This window comes from Salvia miltiorrhiza, chromosome 5, assembly GCF_028751815.1.
Source record: "Salvia miltiorrhiza cultivar Shanhuang (shh) chromosome 5, IMPLAD_Smil_shh, whole genome shotgun sequence".
Taxonomy (NCBI): domain Eukaryota; kingdom Viridiplantae; phylum Streptophyta; class Magnoliopsida; order Lamiales; family Lamiaceae; genus Salvia; species Salvia miltiorrhiza.
In genome coordinates, this window is record NC_080391.1 from 13,956,965 (window position 1) to 13,966,959 (window position 9,995).

The following is a 9,995-nucleotide window of genomic DNA, read 5'->3' on the forward strand; positions in this document are numbered from 1 at the left end:
CTCCCTTTCCCGCTGGAACTCTTATTTGTTGTCACCTCCACGCTTTTCTTTTGATTATTCCCTCCTTTCCACCTCCGTCGGAATGAGAGATCGACTGTGAATTAAGAAATTAAGGTTCATGTGAATTAATACAATTAAACTATAAAACGACACTGTTTCATGTAAAAGAAAACAACGTTGCTTTGTTATTTGTCCGGCGAACTAGAAGGCGTGTGCCGACGAGCCACGTAGGATCCACGTCATTTTAAAGTTTGGGGATAATGAAATCAGCGTTAAAATTGAACAACTTATAAAGTAAATGTATTTAATTGTAAAATCTCAACTTCACACCAAATATGAATTTTGAACAAAGTTTATGTATTTTTAGATGCAATTTTGCTAATATTTTATGGATAGTCGGAGTTAGGGATGTCAATCGGGTCAGCCCACCGGGTTTTCGGGCTAGTCCTATCGGGTTCCGAATTAGTCGGGTGCGGGCTAATCGGGTTGGAGATTTTTTTCGGGTTGTAAATCTTCAACCCTAACCCTAACTTTCGGGTTTCGGGCTAGCCTATCGGGCTAATCAGGTTAAAGGCGTAAAAATAAAATTATCATTTGTATTTTATTATTCCTAATGATCTAATGTATAAAATATACATAGATATTAAAGATTAAATTATACAGCAAAGTATGAAATGCAAAAATATAAGATATTCAAGATTACATAAACAAAATTATATTAAAATGAGATAGTAAAATTTAACATGTATCAATGCACTAGAATCAATCTTGATTATTACTTACTGAATAATTAGTGGATTTGTCATGCACGTCTCATTGACAGAAAAAAAAATTGGTATCACTTTAAAATGAGATACTAATAATTAATTTCTAACTAATGAGATACTAATAATCAATTTCTACAAAAAAATCGTAATTAATTTCACTTTTTTTAATGAGATTACACACACACACACACATATATTCTAACTAATTAATTTCACTTTTTTTAATGAGGCTACATATATATATATATATATATATATATATATATATAAGCAAATACCATAGATCTATACATAGCAGAAGTTGTAACTGGATGCATCAGTCACAATTCCGTCAGCCCACCGGGTTTTCGGGCTAGCCCTATCGGGTTCCAGGTTAGTCGGGTGCGGGCTAATCGGGCTGAAGGTTTTTTCGGGTTGCGATTTTTCAACCCTAACCCTCTAATTTTTTCGGGTTATTCGGGTCGGCCCACGGGTTTCGGGCTGCATTGATATCCCTAGTCGGTGTACATTATTTGGATGTTGACGCCATTTTCGATTTTGCCAAATTACAATTTTACTTTTCCGCGTTGTCAGGATTCTTTGATTGTTGGAGTGGGAACAGAGAAGAGAAGAATTGAAGAAAGTGTGCTCCCAGATAAAAGTTGCGGGGAGGAAAGAAAAAGTGAAGTAGTGAAAATCCAAGCAAAGAATGATTTAAGTAAAGAATCCTAAGAAGAAGAAATAGTGGATAGAAATGGGAAGCGTTAAAGACGTAGAATGGGCGGCGCAAGGGCTGGAATCCGGCGGCCTCGACCTCCACACCGTCTGTTTTGTCCTTGGCGACCCACCTTCCTCAGTTTGTTTCCTGGAAACACAAAACTCCATCAACCTCAACATATCCAGAGACGCCCTCCCACGCTTCCTCAAACTCCTCGCAACATCAAGATTGAGAAACATAGAGTTCCAGCTGGTACAATGGGAGCCGCAGCACATGAAGCATCTCCGAACGCTGCTCCAAGCCAACCCCAACATCCGCCACCTCCTCTTCAAGAGGAACAGCTTCACCGCACACTGTCTATCGGAGCTGTCGGAGGCTCTGCGCCACAACCAATCCGTCAAGGAAATCGTGCTCTCCGAATCAGGCATTGGCCCCCAAGGAGCAGGACTCCTCGCGTCCGCGCTCAGGGACAACCGTAGCTTGGAAGAGCTGCAGATATGGGAGGACTCCATCGGATCCAAGGGGGCCGACGAGCTGTCCAAGATGATCGAACTCAACTCGTCTCTCAAGCTGCTCACCATCTTCGACTCCAACCCCATCACCGCCACGCCTCTCATTTCCGCTGTTTTGGGTCGGAATCGATCGATGGAGGTCCACATTTGGAGCGTCGATCGCAGGGAGAGAAGCTGTAAAATGGTGGAGTTTGCACCCGAAAACTCCACTCTTCGAGTGTACCGCGCCGACGTGTCGGCCGCGTGCCGCGTGGCTTGTGCCTTGGGGTGGAACACCACCGTGAGGTCTCTGGACATGAGCGGCGTCAAGCTGAAGTCGCGGTGGGCGAAGCAGTTCCGTTGGGTCCTGGAGCAGAACCGGACGCTCAGAGAGGTCAATCTGTCGAAAACGTGGCTAAAAGACAAGGGCGTGATATACGTTGCAGCGGGACTCTTCAAGAACCAGACGTTGGAGAAACTGTGGCTGGATGGGAACTGTTTGGGAGGGATAGGCGTGGAGCATTTGCTCTGCCCTTTCACCAAGTTCTCACCTCTGCAGAATCAGGCCAACACGGCCCTAAAGTCGGTGAGCCTCGGAGGAGCAAGGACCAAGATTGGCAATGCAGCGCTTGTGCAGATGCTGAGCAGCAACGAGAGCGTCGCCTTCTTGGGCATACACGACGATGAGAGCCTCAAGGCGGACGACATAGTCCAAATCTTCAAGAGCTTGGAGAGGAACGCGTCTCTGAGGCGCCTATCCCTGCAGGGCTGCAAAGGGGTGAAGGGCGAGGCCGTCTTGCAAGCGATAATGGAGACGTTGAACGTCAATCCTTGGATCGAGCACATTGATCTCGCGAGGACTCCTCTCCATCTTTCCGGCAAAGCAGAAGCTATATATCACAGATTGGGTCACAACAACAGCCAAGAGACTGAACCTGAATCCGAGATCGATGTGCTCAAGGACTTGCAGATGACTGTGCCAAAATGCGCTAGGGTCTTCCTCTGTGGCCAAGAATCTGCAGGTAAAACTGCGCTCTGCAATTCGTTATCACACAACATTTCCCCTTCGAAGCTGCCATACTTGGATCACATGAGGACTCTGGTGAACCCGGTGGAGCAAGCAGTTAGAACACCAGGGATGAGGATCAAAACATGCAGAGATGAAGACACCAAGATCTCCATATGGAACCTTGCAGGGCAGCACGAGTTGTATTCCCTCCACGATCTCATGTTCCCCGGGCATGGCAGCCCGTGCTTGTTCCTTGTCGTGTCCAGCTTACTCAGGAAGCCAAGCAATAGAGAGCCCAAAACCCCCAGTGAGATAGAGGAAGATATCCATTACTGGCTGAGATTCATTGTCTCCAACTCGAGACGAGCAGTTCAGCAGTGCATGCTTCCCAGCGTCACAATCGTGCTAACTCACTCCGACAGGATGGATCAACAATCCGGTAGCTTGGAGGGCACTGCGAGTGTGATTCAAAGACTGAGAGATAAGTTCCAAGGCTTCGTTGAATTCTATCCCAATGTGTTCACAGTGGATGCAAGATCATCAGCATCAGTCAGTAAACTCAGCCATCATGTCCGGAGAACAACCAAAACGATTCTTGAAAGGGTTCCTCGAGTATACCAGCTCTGCAACGATGTTGCACAAGTACTATCAGAATGGAGACGCGAGAACCACAACAAGCCAGCAATGAGGTGGAAGGAGTTCGAGGATCTATGCCAAGTCAAGGTTCCGTCTCTGAGAATCCGCTCAAGACATGACAATAAAGACAAGGTGGAGACGAGGAGGAAGGCAGTGGCTACGAGTCTGCACCATATTGGAGAGGTTATTTACTTCGATGATATGTGCTTCTTAATCTTGGATTGCGAGTGGTTCTGTGGTGAGGTTCTCACTCAGCTAACAAGACTAGATGCCAGAAAGCAAAGCTCGAGTGAAAATAATGGATTCTTATGCAGAAAAGATCTGGAGAAGATTCTAATTGGAAGCTTACAGAGTAACATACCTGGAATGGGGTTGAATGTTTTTGAAAATCTGGAAGCCAAAGATGTTATACAGATGATGCTGAAACTGGAGCTTTGCTGTGAAGTGGATCCATCAGATCCAGATTCAGCGCTACTGATCCCGTCCACCTTGGAAGAAGGCAGGTGGAGACCTCAGAGATGGCAGCTAAACTCTCCGGACAACAATTATGTAGGAAGACGTCTTCAATGTGATGACATGTTCCTCACACCAGGTTTCTTTCCACGCTTACAGGCAAGTCTTCTTGTTCCTTCCGCTTCCATAATCTTCTATTAGTTTATCTGAATGAAAGCTGTAACCTCAAATTGTAGGTACATTTGCATAAGAAAATCATGGAGTTGAAGAACCAACATGGAGCATCATACAGTCTTGAGAAGTACCTCATCTCGATAAATATAAACGGAGTCCACGTTCGTGTAGAGCTTGGAGGACAATTAGGTTATTCCATTGATGTGCTAGCATGCTCCACAAAGAGTACAACAGAAATGCTCAGTCTCTTTCAGCTGCTCATAATCCCAGCAATACAGAGCCTCTGCCATGGGATCACCATGATGGAATATGTTCTTCGCTCCGAATGTGTGAAAAATCTGATACCTCCCAGGAACCGAAGGAACCAATTCGTGCCACTGCAACAGTTGAAGCGGGCGCTGCTCTCAGTACCTGCTGACAGCATATACGATTATCAGCACACGTGGGATTCAGTCGTGGATTCAGGAAGCCAGATTCTAGGACCTGGTTTTGATTTTGCTCGAGATTTGCTGTCAGACGATGACTTTAGAGAAGTGCTTCACTGCCGATACCACGACCTGTATAATCTTGCCATGGAACTCCAAGTACCACAGGAGGAGAGCACAGAGCATCCTCCAACTGCCTCTGAAGAAATAGCCAGCTCAGTCGAGCCAACATTTGTCGGGATAGCCAAGGGCGTTGAAGCAGTTCTGCAGAGGCTAAAGATCATTGAGCAGGAAATCAGAGACGTCAAGCAGGAAATTCAAGGCCTGAGATATTATGAACACAGGCTTTTGATTGAATTGCATCGCAAAGTGAACTATCTGGTGAACTATAATACGCAGGTCGAAGAAAGAAAAGCACCAAACATGTTCTATTTTGTCAGAACTGAGAACTACTCGAGGAGATTGATCACCAGCATCATATCAGGCATGAATCCGCTCCGGCTGCAAATGCTATGTGAATACAGACGAGAAATGCACGTGGTTGAAGATCAGATTGGTTGTGAACTTATGCAGGTGGATAACATCACAGTCAAGTGTCTGGCTCCACATATGAAAAATTTCATGAAACTAGTTACATTTGCTCTCAAAATTGGAGCCCATTTAGCAGCAGGTATGGGACAGATGATACCTGATTTAGGCAGGGAGGTTGCACATCTCATCGATTCTCCCATTGTCTATGGAGCAGCCGGTGCTGCAGCTGCCGGGGCTGCTGGGGCCGCAGGAATTGCTGCAGCTGGAAACAAGAACAGAAACATGAACTCAAGAGACATACAGCAGCAACAACAACAACATCTCAGAGCAGCTCAGCAATGGCTGATGGACTTCTTGAGGGAGCACGGATGCTCGACTGGGAAAGACATTGCTGAGAAGTTTGGATTGTGGCGAGTCAGATACAGGGATGATGGTCAAATTGCATGGATATGCAGGAGGCATATGTACACCAGAGCATGTGAAATAGTCGAAGCCCCAATATGATGCATATTCGCTAGTTAGTCAGGGGAAAGATGATCTCTCAGTTGTAACTCTACTTTCAAGTTTCAAGCCTCATGACTCATGAGCTTGTTTGTTATCAGATGTTGTGTAGCATTTCTCATGTTTCAAACTAGCATATCATCCATAAGCATCAGCAAAATTGGTATTAGAGTTGAGATTTGTTAGACGCAACCAATTGGCCAAATGAAAGGAGTAAAATGCAGCAAATAATACATACGCATGATCAATTATCAACTACTAAAATGTAAGATGATGAACATGAAAGTTGCAAAACCAGTAGCAGACTAAGAGTGAAGTGGTGAGATTAAAGAGCCGAGGTCTCCAATGTACAATACAAGTAACTCAGATGACAAAAGACTGATACAACATACAAGTCAGTATCTTTTTTGATCATCTAATACATAGCCAGATAAAGTACAACACCAGGTTACATTACACTTAAAATGCTACTATTAGCATCAGTCTCCATTCTAATCACTAAAGTCACCTGTGTATCCTGGGAACCTCAATAACTGCTCAGAAGAAAGCTCTACTTCCATAAAATACTCGAGAGCCTGAGTTCTTCGATCCAGGAGTCTTCTGCTCAGAACTCGTGGAATTCTCCGAGCTCGTAGGCCCATTTTCAAAGTCCATAGGAAGCTTCATTTTAGCTAGGGATTCAGTAAATTGCTGCATGCTCTTCATGTACATATCCACTATGTCCTGCTGAACCACCTTCGGCTCTGGCACCGTGACAGCAGGCTTTGCAAATGTATCACTCGACACCCCACCAGATGCATTGCTGTCAGCATCTGCGCCGTTTTCAGTTTTTTCCTTGGATTTTCCTTTAGGAGGTGAAACAAGTTCCTCACCCAGAGATTTTGAATCTTTCGGAGTCTCAGAGGATTGAAAACTCACAGGAGCTGACGCAGATGAACCTCCATTTGTTGATACGCTGCTTGGAGGAGAATCAACCTTCAGCGATGGTCTCGAGCTTCCAGTTCCCATCGAGAAACTTTCTCCATGCTGGACCTCAACCTCGGAGCTTACCTGATTTTCAGTATCAGAACTGACCAGGCTGTCTGAACTTGGTGAGTCCACATTGCTACATGGCATCCCAAAATATTCTTCGACCATCTGGTGATTCTCGTTTGCAACATTTGGGTCAGGGAACTCGATCTTATCCATATCATCAGGAACAGACTTGATAGATTCGGTGTCCCTGGTCATTGAATCAGTCTCCACAGATGTGGGTGGTGCCGGGATTGGAATGACTTCAGGCGGCACTCCAATATAAGAGACGGACAACTGAACAAATCCTGCGGGTGAGTGGAAGAGATCAGTTGAGGAAAGAGAGAACTCCTTTTCCAACTTACCATTGTGGAGGAGTACTTCAGATATAGGCACCAAAGCAAACCCAAGAAGCTGATCTTCAAGATAATTCCTCACCCTGCTTAGCATCCATATCTCACATTTAAGGGAGGAATTAACTTTGCGAACATTGAGACTGACATTCTCATTGAAAATAGGATTTGCCCCACCGCCATTGATGATTTTGGTGGAAACTGTCTTCTCAGGATCACTAGTCACACAAAGTTTAGCATAAACATCTTGTTTTTGATAGATGCAAATGTTGTGAATATCCCTAGCTTGGTGTATGTACACCTCCAGAGCACCTAGGAACTCCTCCAAGTTACCCACTGCACTTCCCTTCCTCTGGAAATTGATTTCCCTTGAGAAGAGGCTCGACTTTTCTGCCAAAAGATTGCTATGCTGTTTCTCGGACTCAGGGAAAGAGCTCTTGAGTGGTGAAACAACCGATTGAGGGGAGTCCATGAGTACGCTTCAAAACAAAATAACCTGTGCAGAAGATGCCAGGAAAACTCGTTATATACGGCATTAGCTATTGGCAACATATAGGCTAGATGTTGATGCAGATATTGCATAATCCCGTAGATTACAAATGAATTGTACTCGTATAAGCTAGACAATAGATCAGTAAACCCTTCTTCCCACTCTTCACAAGTATCTTAGCGACAAGTTAAAACATATCTTCGAATAATAAAACAATAAAATAGAGCAAGAAGCTACAGAACAAAACAAAGGCACACACCAAGCCTAGAACTTTAGAAAAGATAAAAAAACCCTAAATATCAGCCCCAACCACAAATGCAAATAATACAAATGGATGTCAAAGAGGACAAAGCCCGAGCTCAGGAAACGATGTATTCAGCAGGCTGCCAAAAAACGTGAAAGAACTTAACAAGCCTATGGTCATATTTAAACAAGAAAACACACTTAGATATTACAAGTGTTGGAAATTGAGGCCCATATATAACAAGCACTATGATATATGGTGAAAATTAGCAGACACCTAAAATTCAGGCAGAACAGTGTTAATCTCTAACTACGAAAAACAGTAAGCAACACACAAACAAGCCACAAAGGGGTAAGTAAGAAGAAGTCATACAATCATTTAAACTAACCAGTTACGAGATGAAAATCTCACTAAAATCCGAAAACCGTGCACCAAATAAACTAGCAACAGGTAAAACTTATCAATCAGAACCAAAAACAGCAGGAAATCAACAGATGTATTTCCACCGAGATCTTCCAAATCATGTTCAACTTAAAAGGCAAACACCCAAATCCTAAAAATAGATGAATTTCACCAACAGCAACAAAATTAAATTCACCGAATACCAATAAAGCTACCACCTTTAACTCACATCAACAAACCAGCACCACATATCTCTCCCACACAAGCCTAGAAAGATATCAAAATATCAACTTCAACAATCGAACCCCCCAACAAAATCAAGAAAAAGCAACAAAGAAAAACGAAAAGCTGGAAATAAAGCAAAAGGGGGAAACAATGAATAGCTACAACAGTTAATAATTATATCTGCCCTTGCCTTTTATCTCGAAAGTCAAATCGATTTTTCTGCAGAATCTGAGGCGAAAATCCAAAGAAAAAAAGAAAGAAAAGATAGCTCTTTTGGCAAGACGAAGAAAGCAGAGTGCTCGAGGCGTAATACAGTGGAAAGAAAGAATAAAAATCTAGTGAGAGAAGATTACGGGATTGAAGCCTGTCGGAAATCCTGTGTCGTTGTGATCCGTGTTGGGGAATATATAAAATACAATGGACGATTTTTTATTTTTGTGTTCAGTTTTTCTTTAAGCTTTACAATTTTTTTTTACTGAAATTTGTGGGCGGATTGAATAGTCACGCGATAAGGAAACGTGAGCCAATCAGAAGGGGTTTGAGTGGGACGCACAGTTGGGCGACGGACACCGGAGCGTGCGAAGCACGTGCAGTTCCATAATGTTGAAAAACTTGTAGTACCTTTTTTCCATGTCGGTATTCTTCATAATTCCTACATTTACGGATGGTTTTCACACCATCACTTCTTCCAAATCAAAACTCGCGCGTACTCGATTGTATGTGTTGGTCTAACGATTGATGTTAAAGGACTAAAGTTTTGATTTTGAATTTATCATTGTGTGATTGTTAAACTTTTTATTTATTTATTTAATTTATTAAAAGAAAACTCACTCATACTCTCCCTCAACAAAGAGAAAAAAAAAGACGATACCAATAAAACGGAACTTTAAATTTGTTGCAACTTTCTACACAAAAATAATTCTAGCGAAATTAAAATTTATGTAGCAGCCAAAATATCTATATAACTCATGATATATGACTTGAAAATACTCGAGTATTACAAAAAATAATGATTGCCAAAATACGTATACCTTTAAGTAGAGGAACCACCTTAGGATTGGGATAGACTTGTCCCTCAATTTTTGTTGGTATAATTTGTTGTTTAGCGGAGTTAAATGGTGTTAGCCCCTCTCGTCATCGCCATGATTGGAGAGCTTGAAGTGGATAGAGCGCGGCTAGTTTGTCGGTTTGGATTGGGTTTCATGAAGAAGAGAAATCGAAGTATTATTGAAGATAAAGATGTCGAAGTTCTTCTTTTGAAAATAGAAATTGTTCTTCATTTATCCCATAAAGTGATAAAGATCTTGATGTTAGTGTCATTTAGTTGATAAATTATTTAAATTAAAACTTACTGAAAGTGCTACCTGTCCAAATGCACATATAATACAAGGACTCGACCTTCCTACGCCTCTATAACTTTCCAAAACTTCAACAGCAGTGAAATATTGAAAGCTAGATAGAACTTATCTTCTAGATGTGCACTCCGACGAACACACCTAATCCCTTACAGCTCAATACTTCAATCAACGATCTGACAAACACTTATAGCAAACTTACTTTGCTCAAGCCAACATGGAAAGGCAAAG

At 42.8% G+C, this 9,995-nt stretch overlaps 2 protein-coding genes across 9 annotated transcripts; one reads left to right on the plus strand and one right to left on the minus strand.

Annotated features, from left to right (window-relative positions):
- The first annotated feature begins 1,311 nt into the window (after positions 1-1,311).
- LOC130986216 (protein TORNADO 1) lies at positions 1,312-5,853 on the plus strand. Its single transcript, XM_057909544.1, has 2 exons — positions 1,312-4,212; positions 4,290-5,853. Exons 1-2 carry the CDS (start codon positions 1,501-1,503, stop codon positions 5,685-5,687), a joined length of 4,110 nt encoding a protein of 1,369 aa, XP_057765527.1. The 5' UTR covers positions 1,312-1,500; the 3' UTR covers positions 5,688-5,853.
- Positions 5,854-5,982: 129 nt separating this feature from the next.
- Positions 5,983-8,929, minus strand: LOC130986217 (uncharacterized). Of its 8 annotated transcripts, none has more exons than XM_057909546.1 (2): positions 8,763-8,929; positions 5,983-7,544 (listed from the first exon to the last, which is right to left on the minus strand). In XM_057909546.1, exon 2 carries the CDS (start codon positions 7,518-7,520, stop codon positions 6,222-6,224), a length of 1,299 nt encoding a protein of 432 aa, XP_057765529.1. In that variant the 5' UTR covers positions 7,521-7,544; positions 8,763-8,929; the 3' UTR covers positions 5,983-6,221. The 8 variants fall into 8 exon arrangements, with proteins under 8 accessions (XP_057765529.1, XP_057765528.1, XP_057765532.1 ...); XM_057909545.1 differs by having other exon boundaries at positions 8,600-8,873; XM_057909549.1 differs by lacking the exon at positions 8,763-8,929 and adding an exon at positions 8,414-8,569.
- Positions 8,930-9,995: the final 1,066 nt, after the last annotated feature.

Bases quoted from the DNA above. Each gene is read 5' to 3' on its own strand.
- LOC130986216 (XM_057909544.1), top strand. From the start codon at position 1,501: ATGGGAAGCGTTAAAGACGTAGAATGGGCGGCGCAAGGGCTGGAATCC. The intron at 4,213-4,289 runs GCAAGTCTTCTT...CTCAAATTGTAG, and splicing joins GTTTCTTTCCACGCTTACAG to GTACATTTGCATAAGAAAAT.
- LOC130986217 (XM_057909546.1), bottom strand. From the start codon at position 7,520: ATGGACTCCCCTCAATCGGTTGTTTCACCACTCAAGAGCTCTTTCCCT.